Source organism: Schistocerca piceifrons, chromosome 11 (genome assembly GCF_021461385.2).
Source record: "Schistocerca piceifrons isolate TAMUIC-IGC-003096 chromosome 11, iqSchPice1.1, whole genome shotgun sequence".
Lineage (NCBI taxonomy): Eukaryota > Metazoa > Arthropoda > Insecta > Orthoptera > Acrididae > Schistocerca > Schistocerca piceifrons.
The window spans coordinates 95,277,025-95,297,728 of record NC_060148.1 but is presented as its reverse complement, the minus strand read 5'-3'; the positions used below and the strand labels follow the sequence as shown (position 1 = coordinate 95,297,728).

Below are 20,704 nucleotides of genomic sequence, written 5' to 3'. Positions count from 1 at the left end.
GATGTAGCAAAGTTTCATCAGCAGTGATTACATTTGAAAGAAACTTTGGATCTTCCTCTAACATCAACTTTAACTGCATGCAGACATGCACGCGAATGTCATTTTGGTAGGGAATCGACAGTCTTGGAATCCATCGCGGACAAACAAGTGTCGTGTAAGTTTTCTGTCACCAATGTGTGGGTGACACCTAATGAAACATTCAGTATGTCAGAAAGTGATCTTAAGGTAATTCGTTGATCCTATCTCATTATGACAGCAGCAGTGTTGATGTTTTCTTCCATAAGAGCAGTAACTAGAGCACCGGGTCCATCTTCCTTTGAAATTGACTGTCTCCCCTCTTTAAAACATTTTAAACCACCTTCGAGCTGTGCTGTAGGGAAGAACAGACTCTCCATAGGGCTCCTGTAACATTGTATAGGCCTCAGCTGAAGATTTGTTGAGATGAAAGCAGAATTTCAAAGCCGCACATTGTTCCTCGCGTGTTAGCTCCATTGCAGCGGTAGGCGGTACTAAACATGTCTGACCTCGCCTGCCTCTCACAGGCGGGAACCAGGAGTCCCAACAATGAAACTACTACTGTGTGTGTGTTGCACATTAAGCTAACAGAATATTATAAGATTAAATTTTAGTGTGAGAAATTATGATCATAAAAAAATTATCATCATTCTTTATTGAACAGCCCTCATAGCTTGCCAGTTGGAAGATTTGCTTTGAGAAAATTTCGCTAACAACCACATCATCGCTAAACACTTCCAATATGTGCAGCCATTTATACACTTCGACCTAAATCTGTACGACTTCTGGTTGTCTGCGTATCTGAAACATCGTGTCTGTCAGGGATGTACCCGGCTCTTCCTGATCTGAACGCTAGCACTCGACAACATATTGATTTGATTACATAGCATATCCTGTGAGCAATTGTTGGCCATGCTGTATTACAGACACACCATGTCGTCCAGCCTTTAGACCATATTGAACACACCTAATCAGTCTCACGAGTTATATCCTAATAAACGTGCCAAAATCACCATTATGATGTGTTTGATCATTCTTCCCCTTTTCCTGCACCCACACCACATTCTGACTGCTTACAGCACACAGCCCACACTGCAGCACTGTCAGTTTAATTATAACCACGTAGTTCAATGTCACTTATGACACTCAGGTTCATCCAGGGTGGAATGAGGACAATATTATGAAAAGCACTCTATATAGTGGATATACTGAATTGCAGACAGGCACAACAGAAAGACTGCAAAACAAGTAAGCTTTTGGCCAAAAGGCCATCTTCTGAAGACAAATAATACTCACACACATTCATGCAAAAAAAAGCCACAAGTTGCCTTCGCGTGACTGTGTGTGTTGTCTGCCCCAGAAGAAGACCTATTGACCAAAAGCTTACTTGTTTATTTGTCTTTTGTTGTGTGTGTCTGTAGTTCAACATCTCCACAATAGGGTAAGCAGGAATCTTTTGTTTTCTTAATATTGACACTCAGATTTAATTTTTTTTGAAATTCAGTAATTGTAGACCATATATGGTAGAGCCATATGAGAACTATCTTCCAACAATTGTTTTTCAAAATTATATAAACATTTCTACAACCAATATTCAGAACTACTAACATTTTTCAGAAAAGCTAGTTTCCTCCTAAACTATGTGTTGTACAGTGATATCTTCAGTGGTACATGTGGAAACTGTCTGCAAAATAGATTTAGTGGTAAAGGTTTTTAAAACAACATAAACAACACCGCGCGGGTGCCCCCCCCCACGTATGTTTTGCACCATAAACAATATCTATTAAGTGATATTTTGTAGAGCTGTAAGCAATAAAAACTTTTTAAAAGGTTTAAAATGATGTTTAAAGTTTGTTAGAAGTTGCGAAGTGCTCTCATTACGAAACACTGGAAGAACAGCCTGGATAATTTGCGCACCACAATGTATGCTGCATTAGACATACAGACTGTTTCTGCAACAGTGTGCAAAAATGTAACAGGACAGAGGATGTTCCACTGAAAAATTTGAGGTAGGGAACCTGGGGCCGGAGAAGGCGGGTTACGGAGATAATAGTAATAAAATTGTATAACTCTCTGCTCGTTTATTTACATTAGTTACAGTTAACTACAGATACCATCATTGATACAATGACCCGTACTATTTGTCCTGTATCTTACAAAACGTGCTGAAACTGAGAGCCATCAACCTCAATGCAATCATGACATTGGCGAACAAGATTCTGGTGCACCCTGACAAATTTCCCTGGTGTATTTTGAATTACATCACAGGCAGCTACAATTCTGGCAACTAATTCGATCTCTGTGTCCACAGAGGTCTCACACACAAATGACTTTAGATATCCCAATAGGAAATAATAAAGGGGATTCAAGTCAGGTGGACTCTCAGACCATGAAATAGGACCTCCCCTTTCAATCCAGTGACCAGAAAATACAGCACTGAGATGTTTGTGGACATCCACATTGAAGTGAGGTAGTGCAGCGTCATGTTGTATCCACATCCTCTCACGAACAGCCAAGGGTACGTTCTCCAACAACTCTGGTAGAATTCTTTGGATGAACCATGAGCACAGCTGGCCAATCAGATGGCCATGTAGAAGATATGGCCCAATGAGGTTGTCGCCTACAATGCTGGCCCAGATATTCACAGTAAAATGTCCAATCGTGTGACTGTCCTACAGCACGAGGTTTTCCTCAACCTACACATGACTGTTACTGCCGTTCGAAATATCATCACGATCAAGTGAGACCTCGTGGGTAAACAGCACGGTCTTGAGGAAATCTGCTCAATCAATTCATTGTTGGAGCGACTATTGACACTTGGTGTACAGGTCAGTCACAAGCATTGCATGAACTCGTGGGCGATACGGGAGTAATAATTGTTCGCAGAGTACTCGGCACACGCTAGTACGTGCAGCGCCCGTTTCGCATGCAATATGACGAGTACTTGTAGTGGGGTCCAGCACCTCCTCTTCAAAATCAGGAGTGCGAGTTGTCCTCATGTTGCCAGGTTCTTTGTTTCTCCTTTCCAACGAACCAGTTTCCCGCATTCGGTTATCAAGAGAAATAAACACTCATCATGATGGACAATGCCTGTCAGGAAATCGTTCCCTTTACAGTCCTTCAGCAGAGAGAGCATTGTAACGTACTTCCCCATACGTAAGATGTATATCAGCGAGTTCTTCAAATCTGTACTGGTAATGCTCCATCGCATTGTACTGTATGTCTCTGAATAGCACTGAGTAATGAATGGGTCTGTCGTCGATTCATAGCATGTTCTGGCATGGGACAATGTACGAGGATCGTCCACAAAGTTTCTGTTTCTATCTGCAGCAGCGCTACGATCTCAGTTCCGATCGTGCACGGAAGTTACTCTGACTCGAGGAGAAGACATGTTCGCCATTTTCAGATCGCTCTGCTGCCAACGTGTGCTTTTTAGTGCTTCTTTATAATGTCAGCTGTAATTGAAAATGCCACCGCATGTGAAATCAGATCTTTGATTCGTTTTCTAAATGCAAAGAAAGTTAAACCAAAGGAAATTCATTGGCAAATCTGAGAGGTTTACAGACAAAATGCTATGAGTGATTCAATGGTTAAAAGGTGGGTCAGACTGTTCAATGAAGGACGTGGTCGAGTGCACGATGAGGAAGGAAGTGGATGCCCGTCTGTGGTTACTGATGAACTGGTTCACACAACTGAAGATAAGATTAAGCACAACCGCAAGTTTACACTTAGTGCCCTTGCTATGGAAGTTCCGCAAATCTCACGTTCACAAATTCATGAAATTGCTACTGAAAAATGATGACGAGCTGAAAGAACATGTTACCACACGGTTGAATACACAGGTGGCAACCTTCTATGAAGAAGGCATACAAAAACTTGTGCCACGCTGTGACAAGTGTCTACAAAATTTCGGAAGCTGTGTAGAAAAGTAGTTTAGCAGTTGCAGATTTTTGTACAATAAATATTTTTCTGTATCTGTACACGTTTGTTTAATATAACCAAACGGAACCTCATAAATACGATACAATAGCCACCTTATGGACAAGTAAAGTAAACAAAACCTGCATCATGACTTCCTAGTAATCAGGCTCGTCCTTGTTTCCTTACACAAAATAAATAATGTACATGTAATATCAGACAGCGTTAAACCTTTAACATTAGGTCATATCTCTTACTGAGTAGATTATGACAGTATTTCAAATTTGGTCAATAATTATAGGAAATACTGAACATTAATTTTTTGTTGCCCCTAAAAGCAGTTAGACAGGTGACTTGTAACTGGAACAGGTTACTGTTTTAGACATATAGTAACACAGATGCCCCTCCCCGTTTCAGACACGTGCAAGGGGGGATTGACACTCATCTGAAACAGTTATTTGCCTATTCTACAAACTGTCCTGTGATGCCAAGCTGTCAGTGACTGGTGTCAGAAGATGTGCAATTTCTGCAGGCAGAGTTCAAGCTTGTCCATTTTGATCGGATTACAGCAATGTGTGCCATTTTACTGGTGTTCAACAATGAAAGCTCCAAAAACATCCTCATAAGTCCTTGAATGCTGTGATGAATGTCTGCACATAAATATAAAGGCCTTGCCCAGGCAATTAATTGCAAACAAATATCAATGTAATGCTGGGAGACAACATTTAGAGCAAAGGCATCCTGGACAGAATTGGCTCCACTCAATTTTCTAACCTGAAGATTTTGGTGTCACGGGCAAAAACAAATGACAAGAAAATGGGTACACGACAAAAGAAATTTACAATTCAGAAAGTGTTGCAGCACAAGACAGAAGTCAAAATTTGATTACGTATCCTGCCCACATTTTTAATCTCTCACTAAATTATGTATACAACAGAATGCAACAATGAAGGATGGTGGTGTCTGGCTATCACACACACAGTCAAATAAAATTAATCTATAAGCAATACTCATAATTGTAAATATAGTAATCATATAAATAACAAGTTTGTCTTCAAACTTCTGTGGAATCATCCATAACAGGAATGAAACAGTAGAATTAATCTAGGGACTGTAGGTCAATCCACTTATATCATGGCCGTCTCACACTTGCTGGATTTTTATAAAATAAGTTCACAAAGTTTGAATAATTCATCAACCTTAAGAGTATAGATTAACAATATGGAGCTAATGCAGTGATAACATTACATATATGCCCATTTACACAAATCTAGGACAACAGGCCCAAATCTGTTTTTTTTTTCTCTTTTTAATTACCAAATATTACAGCAGTAGCCTGAACAACAATACCTGACCCTGGAGAAGCTCGGTTAGGTAACTGACAAAGTCACGTGCTGGCTCAAAAATTGGATTCAATCTACTGGTTCAACAATTACCAGGCAACAAGAGGCACACGCTATACAGATATTATCAAAACAAAGAATTCTGCACAGGCACAATAAATTGCATGTTATTTCTCTCCCAGTCTCTGCTTCACCTCCTCCGCCCCTCCCCTCAAAAAATTTCAAATGATGTAAATGGTCTATCTCTTGCATAATATGTAGTAAAGTTAAAATACACTTACTGTGGCTTATTTTCCACATAAAGACTGTAACAATATTATTTAATGAACTTGTCAGCAACAAAATACCCAATACCAACTAGCGGCACGATAAAATAGGTATTACTAGAACTCAATAAAAGCAACTTCTCTCAAAGTGGAAATTTCCTCTGTAAGGCAAACAGTGCTCTTAACAACAGACAACCAGTAATTTGCAGACTCGGCAGGAGTAACCTGTCGGGACGACAGTGCAGCCGTCCGGAAGCGTAAGGCTCCCCTCGTCACAAACGTTACGACGTCTCATGATGGCGGAGAATCCGGTACCGTAAGCCACGCCGTGAAACTTCCTCGTGGACCGCGTCTGGCAGCAGCGGAGGAGTTCTGCCGTGGTGCAGTCGTCCCCCAGTGGCCGCTAGGACTCGCCGCCGTACTCCGACTGCTGTCGGGGCTGTGTGGCGGTGGCCGCAGTGGACGAGCTCGCTGTCGGCACAGTACCGGTGCTGGGGCCCACCATGGTCACCCAGCTGGAAGACTCTCTTTCAGATAGCGGCTGCTGTTGCTGTGAAGGGCTGCTCGCACTGAGAACTTCCATCGGCCTTTGGAAAGTACAAATGGTCGGTATCAGTAAAAAACAAATGAAGGACACATGCAATTGAACCTCTTTGTGTTACACAACTAACATAGGGACAACCTGATACAAGTATTTTCAATAATTAAGCAAATAACTGTACCGGAAAAATGATTTATTTAATCAGTACAGTTTTTGTCTATTTTTTCACATAATCCTCACCACCTTCCATGCTCCTGTCCCACTGACTATGTCTTTTCATTCCTCAGCAGAGCATTCTTTGCCTCGATCTCAAAACCTTTCTGTACATTTTTTTCCTTTCCCCTTCATTCAAATGGTTCAAATGGCTCTGAGCACTATGGGACTTAACTACTGAGGTCATCAGCCCCTAGAACTTAGAACTACTTAAACCTAATTAACCTAAGGACATCTCACACATCCATGCCCGAGGCAGGATTCGAACCTGCGACCGTAGCGGTCACGCGGTTCCAAACTGAAGCGCTTAGAACCGCACGGCCACACCGGCCGGCTCCCCTTCATTGCTATGGATCTTTACACCATACGAGGCTTCTTTTCTTGAACTGAACAGATAAAAATCTGAAGGGTTGAGGTCACGACTCTGAGAAGGACGAAGCAGGAGCTCCCAAACCACTCTGCCAACAGTTTCCAGCAAAAGTGTCTTAGAATTATATACAGAGTGAATCAAGAAAGACTTTACAACTTTGGAGTGCTATAGAAATTTACTGGGATAACTTACAGAATTGGTAGATGTATCGTTTTGTAGCAAACAACCTCAAGTTTGATTCATGTAGTGCACAGTTAAAATGGCTACTTTCACTAGTGTGGAGTGCGCTTACTGTGTGTTTCGGTTTCGTGAAACGAACTCTGCAACAACTTTTTGGCGTAAATATGAGACAGCAAAATTCCGTGTCCAATCCTGGAACAAGTTCGTGACACCCCCAAAAGTTAATGTCTTTTGTGCTCTTAGCAAATTCTTCTTCATGGAGAAAACAGTCACTGGTATTGTGTGTCTGGTTGTGCTCGAAAACTTTTTAATTTCACAGAGCAATGAAGACGACCGAGATGGGACGGTTTGCTACCAGCAACGCAGTGCACCACCTCATTTCCCGACAGAAGTTCGAGGTTTCCTCAATCGCTTTCCTGATCGTCGGATTGGCCGTGAAGGGTCAATCGCATGGCCACCTCACTCCTCAGACTTGACACCACTGGATTTCTTTCTCTGGGCTTTTATTAAAGACCGTGTGTATGTTCCTCCTTTACCAAACAATTTAGCCAACCTGAAAAATCAAATCTACACTGCCGTTGCACAAGTTACGCCCAACTGCTGCAAGGAGTGTGGGAAGAAACCGATAACCGGTGGGATGCTTGCCAAATCATACATGTTAATCGCATAACCAAAATGAGATTTTAAACTTTTATGTGATACCTGAGACTGACTGCTACGAAACGACACCTCTACCAATTCATAAGTTATGTCAATAAATTTCTATGCCATTGCAAAGTTGTAAAGCCCTTTTTGGCTCGCCCAGTATATGAGGGGTGTATGTTCTGTCAGACATGACTCATATCTATAATTCAATTGTCGTGACGGCTGTTTGATGAGAAAGTTTTAGTGCAGGTGCACAACCGATCTCTGAACTCCTACGGGAATCAGAAACGCGCAAGCAAAGACTTAACGGAATGAGATTTTCACTCTGCACCGGAGTGTGTGCTGATATGAAACTTCCTGGCAGATTAAAACTGTGTGCCCGACCAAGACTCGAACTCGGGACCTTTGCCTTTCGCGGGCAAGTGCTCTACCAACTGAGCTACCGAAGCACGACTCACGCCCGGCCCTCACAGCTTTGCTTCTGCCAGTATCTCGTCTCCTACCTTCCAAACTTTACAGAAGCTCTCCTGCGAACCTTGCAGAACTAGCACTCCTGAAAGAAAGGATACTGCGGAGACATGGCTTAGCCACAGCCTGGGGGAAGGTAGGAGACGAGATACTGGCAGAAGTAAAGCTGTGAGGGCCGGGCGTGAGTCGTGCTTTGGTAGCTCAGTTGGTACAGCACTTGCCCGCAAAAGGCAAACGTCCCGAGTTCGAGTCTCGGTCGGGCACACAGTTTTAATCTGCCAGGAAGTTTCAAGGACTTAATGCTTAGTTGTCTTTGTGGCAGGGTGAGTGGGAAAAATGGGAATTTGGGTCTGATGGGAAGTTTGTTCACATGGCCGAGACAGTGCAGGCAACCATTCAGATTTTCAACTCCCACTGGTGCATTGCTCCAATGCCCTTTGCGGCTGGAAGTTAACAGTTCCTTCCTATCTCCTTCCCATCCTGTTTCCTTTCCATTCTTTTTTCCCCAATTATTCGTTTAGCTGCACCATACGTGATTGAGCCCTGTCTTTCGAACTGCCCTCCCAGACACTCAATCTTTGGCGTGGGCTTGACTTCATTCCCAATTGTGCCAGAGTGGTATACAGTATTGATAGACAAATGTTTCTACAAAACAGTCACAGAAAATTAACCGTAGACACTCTGGATAACCATAACTGTCCCAGGTGATTGTAGTGTTTCAAATTTCTTACAGACAGGCAATTCAAGGTGTTTCCACCCCATGCTTTGATTCTGGCTAGAAATGATGCATCCCAGTTTCATCACAGGTTAGCATCCTATCAAAAAATATATCACCTCCATTACTGGAATGATTTTGGAGCTCAGTGCAAATATAAAATCTGTGTTCTTTGTGATGGGCAGAATGCTCTCTGGAAACCCAACTTGCAGAAGTTTTGCTGTATTTCGGTTTGTTTACCTGTAAGGAATCAGTTTTCTCAGATAATTGAATCAATACAAGCTGACACTGAGGTCGATACTGCTAATGGACACTCCAAGCGGTGCTCATAACTCGCGTTTTTGTGGACACTTAAGCGTTTTCATTCATGTGTAAAAACTTGCACAGTTTGTGCAACAACTGGTGTATTATTTGTTCATTTGAGAGATTATTTCTGATGGTTGTGTACTTTGCGAAAGTAAAAACCAGACCACAAAATACTCCTCTTTGAAAATGCTTTTCTCAAGTGGACACGACATTGTAATTAAGACTATAGGTGATATGATTATAACAGTTGACTAACACTTTTCACAATATTGTCAGCTAACACTTGGAAACACTTCAGTTCCCTGCATTAAGTCCTTTTGTCTGTTTAAAAATAGAATGGGTAAAATTTTTCCAATGTGCAAACATGTTTGTGTATGTCTGCTTACTGCAGTACAGCTTATTTCCTTTTTAAATCAACAGGATAACAGAGTAACCCCCACAGGCAATTGATATCCAGCCTAGCTTTCACTGTCCAGTGGAACCATTACCTTTTAAATAGTAACAGTGCTATTTAGCATAAAAGGCACGAGCTGGGGCAAGTTAGTTTAAACATGAATCTGCCATGTGCTCATCACTAACTAGCTGTAGCTCCATCACATGCATTTCCAATCTATGAATGTTTGGAAAAATTTGCTCAATTCGAGATCCCTCACCCTCTCCTCTGACCTTATCATCAGGTTGTTTTTCTCTGCCTGTATATTTCAAGTACGAAGTCAACATTTTTCAGTACTGCTTCCATCTTATTTAAATTGCACATTTCTGCCTTCCCGAGCTGACCGTCATGAATAAAAACAGCAATCCACGAAGCGTGAAATTTGTTTCTTTTATTCGAGTCTATGATAAAAAAAAATTGTACTCAGATAATTTATTGTTGTCAGTGGTGACCATCTTCAGATCACATGTCGCCACTTATTTCATTTTTAATAAATTCAAAATTTAATTTCTTTTGCACTTTTAACATATTTCATCATATTGCTGTAAAAACGTATAACATCTCATCTCATAATTTCAGACCTTACCAGTTTCTGCATAATTGCAAGTTTTTAATTGATTGCATTTTATATAACTGTACAGGGCCACTGTAAGTGATCAATTCGTCTTCAGACTTTTATATTTCCCAAGGTATTGCACGTACAAGTATGATTGGTTTACGAATAGAACTGTAAACACACACAGTCTCCATCGTGCCAACAGTTGGTGTTATGAGTGCAGCGCTTTGAGAAAATGGTGACAAAGTAAGGAGAGAGTTTTTGTGTTGGAATATGCAAGATGTTTACTGCTACAACAGAGAATTTCAACTTCCAGCAAGATGAGGCACCACCTCACTGGAGCACAGAGTACCAAAATGATGAACTTTAGTATCGCTGGATTCGGCATAGGGCTGAAGATGATGTGGCTCTTTTCCCTCATCCTCCTAGGTCACCTGACCTAATACCTCGTGACTTCGGGGATACGTTAAGGATTGTGTTTACATACCCCGATTGCCGAGAACACACACAGCTTCAGAGAATGCATCAGTGTTACAACGACGGCCATTGACAGGATGTCACTACATAAAGTACGGAACGAACATGACTACCACTCAGACATGTGACGTGTGACCAGAGGGGGCACTCTTAGAACATTCTTAGTGTACAAACCATAAACTTAGCGAGTTTACAGCTCTATTCATGCATCAACCATATTTGAACATGTAATACTTTGGAAAATAGATAGCTCTGAAAAATGAATGAATAATTTATAGCAGCCCTGTATATACGTTAAATAGGCATACAGTAGTGACACCCAACGAGTTTGCAACACAAATGTATTTTTTGTTGTCAACAGTAGTGCCATTTACATTATGTCTTTGCTGCCACTATGACGTAGTTCGTATCATATTTTTTGTTACGTTCGACAAAGCCAAACTGAATTTTTTTTCCCTCTCTCCTGGTGATTATTATACCAAGACATTTTCTAATCAGGTACTTCTTCACCTTTTTAGGCCCACACATACTATATGTATGAAAGTAATATTTTTCATTGCATTATAATATATTGTTTACGAGATGTAAACTGCCTAATAGTTGCACCCAGTTTCCACTTTTTTCTGCAGATCTGAAGATAGCCACCACTGACCAAAATAGATAGTCCAACAAAAAAAAGTTTTGTGAACATGTGCTGGAATAAAACAAACATAGTCTGCACTATGTCTGCTTTACTGCCAGTTTCAAGGGGTCAGCTTCCAACAGTTCAGTCCATTCTACTTGAATATTCCTCAGTTCGTACTGCCACACACCATCGACAAAGGGTAGCAGCGATGTGTATTTATTTGGTTGAGGGCCTTGAGAGGACACGTAGAGTGTCTCTGGAAGTTGAGAATCTTTGGAGTGCACACAGGTCTGTCCATGAGTGAATGTTGGAGACTGTGTAAATGAGACAAACTTCATATGGAGATATAGATGATCTTAATCTCCTAACATCTAAAATAAATTTGATAGATTAAGTAAGCAATGAATAACGAAGAGTATAGAATGCATTTACGACATAACTTGAGAAAAAGAAGAGGTCAGTAGGAGGGACACATCCCGGGGCATCAAGAAATCGTTAAAATTCATAATGGAGGGAAGTGTAGGGAGCATAAATTGTATGGGGAGTCTAAGATTTGAAAGCAGTAAGCAGGTTCAAACAGATATAGGTTGCAGTAGTTATGCAGAGAGGAAGAGGCATGCACAATGTAAGACTAGTGTGCAGTGTGGCATCAAACCAGTCTTCAACCTGAAGGACAGAACAACTGTTTTCTTGTTGGACAATGTTTCAGTCAAATGGTTCAGTCAACTTGTTTCATGTACTGTGATGGTATGTTCTGCCCCCATATGTTGCCCAAGACAAATGTACTGTGAAGACTTGTAGAAAATGAGCTCTAACAATGAGGTGTCCCCAGAGGTGGGTTAGAGGTTTTGAAATCATCTACATGTGGATGTAGCTTTGGGTCCCAGGTATCTCACCCTGCAACAATTCCTCCTGGTAATCTCTTGTTTGCAAGTAACTGACCAAAAAAAGTTAGGAATTTTGTGTGAATGTTCTAGAGCCTTAAAATTATGGCGATAATTATATGGGCATCATAGTGTAGTGGTTAGTATATGAACCTGATATCTAGGTCATGGGTTCAAATCTCATTGGGAACTTCAAAATTTTTTTATTTTTAAATCTTTATTGAACACTCTCTGATCATTATTTTTATTCAACTAATTGGTTTAAGTTTGTCACATCACTTCAACCTCCATATTAGCCTTTTTAATTGCTCTCATTTTTTCTTCCTATCTCTTTTTTTCATTTGGGATCTTTATGGATGTGGTTTTAATTATTTTTTGTACTGACTTCCATTTGGTTTCTCCCACTTCACTGTCTTAGATTTTTATCCATTTTATTGTATTTATTATTTCTATGCCTTATTTTGCTTTAATATCATTTTATTTATAATCCCTTCTTTCATTTACATCTTCATCTGCGCTATTTTGTCCACAGTGCAACATGAATTTATGTTTTAACTGTTTGTATGACAATTACCATCCAAAAAATAAACATCTTAAAACTTCCTGGCAAACTAAAACTGTGTGCCAGACTGAGACTCCAAGTTGGGGCCTTAGATTTGCAGAACTTCTGTGAAGTTACGAAGGTACGAGACAAGATACTGACAGAAGTAGAGATGTGATGATGGGTCGTGAGTTGTCGTAAGGTAGCTCAGTCATTACAGCACTTGCCAGCAAAAGGCAAAGATCCTGAGTTCGAGTCACAGTCCAGCGCACATTTTTAATCTGCCAGGAAGTACACATACTGCTGTAGAGAGAAAATTTCATTCTGAACGTAACGAAAAATAGATTTTTGACACTGTTGCACAACCAATGTAAATACAGTATTTCAACTTTTATTTTTTAAAAATAATCAAAAAGAAAGAAAGGAAAGAAGATAGGAAGAAAAAAATAAGAGCAAATGAAAAAGTTAACACAATGATTAGAATGGTGTGACAAACAATTAGAAATAGGAGAAAAGAATGGTGTGACAAACAATTAGAAATAGGAGAAAAGTTACATTTAAACCAATTAATTGAAAGAAGATTTCAATAATGTTTTAAAAATAAAACTTTTCAAGCATCTGACGAGATTCGAACTCATGACCGTCTACATGTCATGCTGGTATGCGAACTATTGCACCACAATGCCCATATAATCATTGTTATCAATTTTAAGCGTCTAGAACATTAACATAAAATTACAAAAGCCTTTTCGTCGATTACTTGCAAACGAGAGCTCAGTAGGGTAATATACCTGGGACCCTAATCTATCTTACCATATAGATGATTTCAAAAATTTGATCGCACCCCTGGTGACCACCTCTTTGAACTGATACCATTCATTGCTTGTCGTAGTAGCACCAAAAGTCTTAAAAGCAAGCGTTTTACAGTCTCATATTCTGTATATAATATTTTGATTCTGGAATTTCTCCAGTCACGTAATGAAATAATTCTGGTGGAGGCACTTTCAATAGTACATATCAAATTTTATGACTCGTGCAACACATTTTTGGTGTTTCTCTGTTGAATTTTGTGGCACTGCAGAACTGACACACTTGATTTATTTTGCCAAGGAAAAAGCATCTGTGTTTGTTGTACTATTTTGTGGGACTACAAATGAATGCCTCGCCTGCCAAACTGAAATTTCTACTACTTCTGCATTGCACTTACTGTATACTAATGTTTTGTTCACATGCTTACAATTGTTATGTTTCACGAACTTCCTTCACTGTAACTCTACTTACTTCATCAACAGTTTCTCCATGTGTGCTTGCTGAGTGACCAACTCGGTCCTTTCCTCTAATTCCTCAATTTCATCTTGTTGTTCATCTGTTAAGTTTGCTCTCAATCTGTTTATTCTCTTCTGTGATAAAGTTAAATATGCTTCTTGCTCCTCATCTCTTTCATTTCTTCATTGTTCTTTCTGATACTTTTCATTTCATCATTGACAAGATCTCCTATTTTACATCTCGACAGCCTCTTAAATTTTAATATTCTACAACACAGTAAAGTTCTCTTTAATATACTGTTCACTACCTTAATCGATTCACTAATTTATTTCACTTTTCTTTGATCTGCTCTAATCAGTTTCCAAAAGTATACTGTCAAGTTCACTTCACCACTGCCTAAATATACCACTCTCACCTGCAACTTATCCCCATGACAACATGATACTGGAACATTTGAGATCATTCTCTGTTTTTGGAATATTTTATAACATTCTGGAACATTCCACAACAATCTGAAATATTCTAAAGGAAATCTCTGCCACTTCGGCATTCAGCATTCCCAGCCGCTTCACTGAACTCCTGTAAGAAGTCTATTGGTGTGATGCCTCTCTTGGCACAGATTCTCTGAACCCAAACTGTACAGTTGCAAACTGAAACCACCTCTGTGGATGGAGGATTACCATAACATCTAACCCTATAGGGCTGCAGGTTGAGTTGTGGAGTTATAGTGATACACAAGGACAAACCATACTTATTACAGCTATTTATTTATTTAAATTAACCAGTCCTCCTCGTACATTGGACCAAGGTTTTACACTTACAGTTTTTTTTACATCATAGTTATTTAAGAAGTGAATAATGGAGAACTGTAGATGGAATGTAACAATATTATGAAAAGGAAGGCTGGTACTCAACCATACAGCGGAGATGCTGAGTCACAGATAGGCACAACGAAAGACTCACAAAATGAGCTTTTGGCCAACAAGGCCTTTGTTAAAAATAGATAACAGACAGATAGAAGCGCCCCCCCCCCCCCCCCACACACACACACACACAGTCTCTGGCAGCTGAAGCCAGACTACAAGCAACTGGAAATAATGGAAGATGCAACCAGGTGGGTGAAGGAGGAGGTTGGGACAGAAAGGGGGAGGGATAGCAGGGTAGGGGTGGGGGACAGTAAAGTGCTGCTAGTGGGAGTAGGGACTGTGCAGGGACGAGGTGGAGAGAGGGTAGGGCAGCTGGTGCAGTTGGGTGGTTAGATGGCGGGCAGGCGGGCGATTGAGGTGGGCGGTAGCGGAAAGGAGAGAAGTAAAAAGACTGGCTGTGTTAGTGGAATAGAGGGCTGTGTAGTGCTGGAATGCAAATGGGAAAGGGGCCAGATGGATAAGGACAATGACTTACGAAGGTTGAGGTCAGGAGGGTTACAGGAATGCAGGATATATTGCAGCGAGAGTTCCCACCTGCACAACTCAGAAAAGCTGGTGTTGGTGACACAGGCTGTGAAGCAGTCATTGAAATGAAGAACACTGTGTTGGTCAGTATGCTCAGCAGCTAAGTAGTCCAGTTGTTCCTCCACCGTAATTAGTCGGTGCCTGTTCTAGGGAACAGACAGTTTGTCGGTTGTCATGCCCACATGGAATGCAGCACAGTGGTTACAGCTTAGCTTGTAGATCACGACTGCTTTCACAGATAGCCCTGCAATTGATAGGATAGGTGATGTTTGTGACTGGACGGGAGTAGGTGGTGATGGTAGGAGGATGTGTGGGACAGGTGTCACTGAGGACTTTTACAGATCGTAATTACCCTCCGAACCTTGTACAAAAACAGGCTTCCGTGCCTTATCTTCCCAGTCATCCACCACCTCTCAATGACCCACTACCTGGCCACAGAGGAGAATTCCCCTCTCGACCCAGTACCATCCGGGACTGGAGCAACTGCATTACATTCTCCGCCAGGGTTTCGACTACCTCTCGTCGAGCCCTGAAATGAGAAATGTTCTACCCACTATCCTCCCCACCCCTCCCACAGCGGTATTCCAACCACCCGCCAAACCTACACAATATCCTCGTCCATCCCTACATAGCCCCTGCTATCGAGCCCTTGCCTCGTGGCTCATATCCTTGTAATAGACCTAGATGCAAGACCTCTCTCATACATCCTCCCACCATCACCTACTCCGGTCTGGTCGCAGACATCACCTATCCTGTCAGAGGCAGGGTTACCTGTGGAAACAGCCATGTGATCTACAAGCTAAGCTGTAACCACTGTGCTGCATTCTACATACGCATGACAACCAACAAGCTGTCTGTCCACATCAATGGCCACTAACAAATTGCGGCCGAGGGATAACTGGACCACCCTTTTGCTGAGCATATCGCCCAAAGCGACATTCTTCATTTCAATGACTGCTTCACAGCCTGTGCCATCTAGATCCTTCTCGCCCTCACCAATTTTCCTGAATTGTGCAGATGGAAACTCTCCCTACAAAGTATCTTACACTCCCCTAACCCTCCTGGCCTCAACCTTCATATGTCATTGTCCTTCCCCATCTAGCCCCCTCCCTGTTCCCATTACAGCACTACACAGTCCTCTATTCCACCAATGCAGCAAGTCTTTTTACTTCTCTCCTCTCCACCACTGCTAACCTCACTACCCCACCCTCCATCTAACCACCCAATTGCACCAATGCCTCTCTCCACCTCAGCCCTGCACGCTCCCACTAGCAGCACTTTACCGTCTGCTACCTCCACCTCTACCCTCCTATCCCTCCCCCTTTCCGCCCCAGCCTCCTCCTTACCCCACCTGGTTGCCTCTCCCATCGTGTGCAGCTGCTCATAGTCTGGCTTTAGCTGCCAGACACTGTGTGTGTGTGGTCTACTTTTGATAAAGGCCTTGTTTGCCAAAAGGTCTTTTTGGGTGCATATCTGTGGTTCAGCATGTCCGCTATATGGTGAGTAGCAACTACCCTTTTCATAATATAGTTACTTAAGAAGTGACAATTTTAACATGATAAATAGTGTAAAATAGCGTAAGTAGAATTAAAAATACCAGAGAAGAAAAGTTGCTACTCACCATATAGCAGAGATGCTGAGTCATTATAAGCACAATAAAAAGATTCACACAATCATAGCTTTCGGCCATTAAGGCCTTTGTCAGCAGTAGACACAGATACACACACGCATATGTGTGTCTACTGCTGACAAAGGCCTTAATGGCCGAAAGCTACGATTGTGTGAATCTTTTTATTGTGCCTATTGCGAATCAGTATCTCCTCTCCGCTATATGGTGAGTAGCAACTTCCCTTCTCTGGTATTGTTACATTTCATCCTGGATTTTCCATTGTTTGGTAAGTAGAATTAAAAGTTATATCACTATCTACTAACAATGTAAACATCAATACTAAGAACTAATAAGGTTAATGTTACCTGTACTACTACTACTACTACTACTACTACTATTATTATTATTTCTTTCTTTTCTCAGACGTTATGTCTGGTCAAAAATGGAAAGTGACGCGGACCTTGATCATGCGTGACTTCCTTTTAACTGTACGGTATATGTTACATTGCATTTAGGAACTTTCGGGTAATTGAACATGTATCAATAATTATGGATTACTGTAGTTGTATATATAAGTTTGGATGTAGCTGTATTGCATTGATGTACTGGTGGATATTGTGTGGTATGACTCCTGTAGTTGATAGTATAATTGGTATAATGTCAACTTTATCCTGATGCCACATGTCCTTGACTTCCTCAGCCAGTTGGATGTATTTTTCAATTTTTTTCTCCTGTTTTCCTCTGTATATTTGTTGTATTGGGTATGAATATTTCGATTAGTTGTGTTCATTTCTTCTTTTAATTGGTGAGTATGATGTCAGGTTTGTTATGTGGTGGTGTTTTATCTGTTATAATGGTTCTGTTCCAGTATAATTTGTATTCATCATTCTCCAGTACATTTTGTGGTGCATACTTGTATGTGGGAACGTGTTGTTTTATAAGTTTATGTTGTAAGGCAAGCTGTTGATGTATTATTATTGCTACATTGTCATGTCTTCTGGGGTATTCTGTATTTGCTAGTATTGTACATCTGCTTGTGATGTGATCTACTGTTTCTATTTGTTGTTTGCAAAGTCTGCATTTATCTGTTGTGGTATTGGGATCTTTAATAATATGCTTGCTGTAATATCTGGTGTTTATTGTTTGATCCTGTATTGCAATCATGAATCCTTCCGTCTGACTGTATATATTGCCTTTTCTTAGCCATGTGTCTGATGCGTCTCGATCGATGTGTGGCTGTGTTAGATGATACGGGTGCTTGCCATGTAGTGTTTTCTTTTTCCAATTTACTTTCTTCGTATCTGTTGATGTTATGTGATCTAAAGGGTTGTAGAAGTGGAGCAACTTGACGTGGCATGGACTTGATAAGTCACTGGGAGTCCCTTGCAGAAATATTAAGTCATGCTACCTCTAAAGCTGTGCGTAACTGCTGAAGTGTTGCTGGTGCTGGATATTGTGCAGGAACTGACCTCTACATTATATCCCATAAATGTTGGATGTATTCATGTCGGAAACTCTGGGTGAATAAATCATTAGCTCGGATTGGCCACAGCGTTCTTCAAACCAGTGGTGAACAATTGTGGGCTGGTGACACGGTGTATTGCAATTCGCAAAAATTCCATCGCCGTTCAGGAACATGAAGTCCATGATTGGCTGCAAATGGTCTCCAAGTAGCTAAACGTAACCATTTCCAGTCAATGATATGTTCAGTTGGACCAAAAGACCCAGTCCATTTTTGTAATCACTGGAATTTTTTGAACAGACCCCACAGAGTGACAGTGTCCAGAGCATCACATCATGTCTGCACAGGGTCTGTCGTGGCTTCCCCTGGCAGTGGGGGCAGAGACACGTTGTATTCTTTTCAGACAAGTTCCGGTTCAATGCAGAGCATTATGCTGTACATCTCCACGTGTGGAGACTTCAAAGAGAAAGAACATTGTCAGACTGGATTTGTTACCTTATGTCTGACACCTTAAGACTGGAGGCCGTGCCTGGTGTTCGAAGTCTCTGTGACTTATCTGTCGACAAGATAGTGCGAGATTGCACATTGCCCATGCTGTCCTGACTACGTCGACACAGAAGGTGTTTGACAGTTGCGCTGCACAGCACTTACTGCAGGCCTCTCAAATGCTGAAAACATCTAGTCCGGGGTTGTCGAGAGACTGACGTACCATGATTTGCTGACCACTATGACTGATGAACTCTGGCACAGATTTGATGAAACACGAAATTATGTACTGCTGTCTGTCATCCGAGTTCATTTTGACTTGTCACACTGCCGGGTTAGACCCACTTTACTGTCAGGTGTGGCAGTTTCGCACACTAAATTACGCACTCTCTCAGAAGCGTCCATTTCCTTTTATCCAGCATCGGACAAAGTTGGGACATTTATGGTACTCCTCCACTTTCCTCCATCTTCCCACTATTCTTCTCTAGAACTGTTTTGTTCCAGTCCAGATTCACTCTTCTAATAGTAGTCTGGATCAAGTCAATCCTCTAACTCTGGCTCTCCCTCTTGCTCTGAAACTAGGTAGACAATATTAAGGGGGGTAGGACATCAAACGGGCCGTCTTGGAGCAGAAGAGAGAGCACAGGACATCTTAATTTCCACTGTCTATACTTTTACGAATAAATTCATAAAACTTTGTCAGCACAACCAGGAAGGATTCATCATCTATTGGCTGCGTTTGTTGCTATAGGTACACGTTTCTTCATAAGTAAGACAGATTCTTCGATGAATTTTGCACAGCATACAAACCATACTTACAGGTGTATGAAACTCTAGAAATTAATTAATTTAAGAAAAAATGAATGTGCTGTTACATTTTAAACTTTATGTTTAGAAAAAACTCAAATATTATAGTTAATTATCTCAATTTTTACCACAGTTTTTAATATATTTAATATATTTTTGAACTTCCACCACTATAAGTGTAAATCCTGAATACTTTCTAGTCATTCTGAGAAAGTTTTATGAATTTATTTTTAAAAGTATTGACAGTGGAAGTTAAAAATTCCTGTGGTGTCTCTCCTGCTCCAAGTCGTCCCGTTTGATGTCCTAACCCCCTTAATAGTAACCAAAGACTTTTGCACATGATTCAGTTATTGCGTGAAAGGATCTGCATAAATATTCAATCAGGTCCTGATAGAATTTCAAAGTGGCACAGAGATTGGCAACTTGCTTTAAATGTTCAGAAATTTAAAATCGTGCATGTCACAAAATGAAAAAAATATAGTATCCTATTTTTATTCTTTAATCTTCCATTGTCTTTACATGTCCAAACCATATTAACTTACTCTTAGTTTTCCGTAAAATAATTCTTAGGAATTTCAGTTCACTAGCTTGGAGTCAACTGTCCTCTCTTCTTACAAATGTCCAGCTCTCCCACCACCCTCTATGCCAGCTGTGGGCAACCTTTGGTGACCCACAGGCCCGATTCACATACTTACTTCAGACTGCGGGCCAAACCATCGTGTGACTGATGTGACAGCACCACTCCTAGCGCATAAAATCAAAACTACAGTGTGATATAGAAACAGTCAAATTTCGAAGGTTCACTTTTTCATTTTATTGACATGTTACCTGAACCCAATTTTGAATCCTCTGGATGGACAAAACAGTAGTTTGCAAACTAGCATATAAACCACGTCAAGATTATATATAACAAACATTGTTGTATCACCGTTCATCTACATTTATACTGTGCAACCCACTGTGATGTGCATGGTAGATGGTACATTCCACAACAGCATTAATTAGGCTCTCTTCCAATTCCATTCACGTACAGAGCACGGGAAGAATGACAGATTGAATGAGTGCATGGGTGTTGTAATTATTCTGATTTTATCCTCACAATCCAAATGTAAGCAATATGACCTGTT

General features: G+C 40.9%; 1 protein-coding gene across 1 annotated transcript in view; it reads right to left on the bottom strand.

Annotated features, from left to right (window-relative positions):
• Positions 1-2,094: 2,094 nt before the first annotated feature.
• The window catches only part of LOC124719745 (protein shuttle craft), a 258,849-nt gene continuing 240,239 nt past the window's right edge, over positions 2,095-20,704 (bottom strand). Inside the window, exon 20 of the mRNA XM_047244946.1 lies at positions 2,095-6,129. Within this exon, the coding sequence (XP_047100902.1) occupies positions 5,946-6,129 (184 nt within the window). The 3' untranslated portion in view covers positions 2,095-5,945. The remainder of the gene's footprint in view (positions 6,130-20,704) is intronic.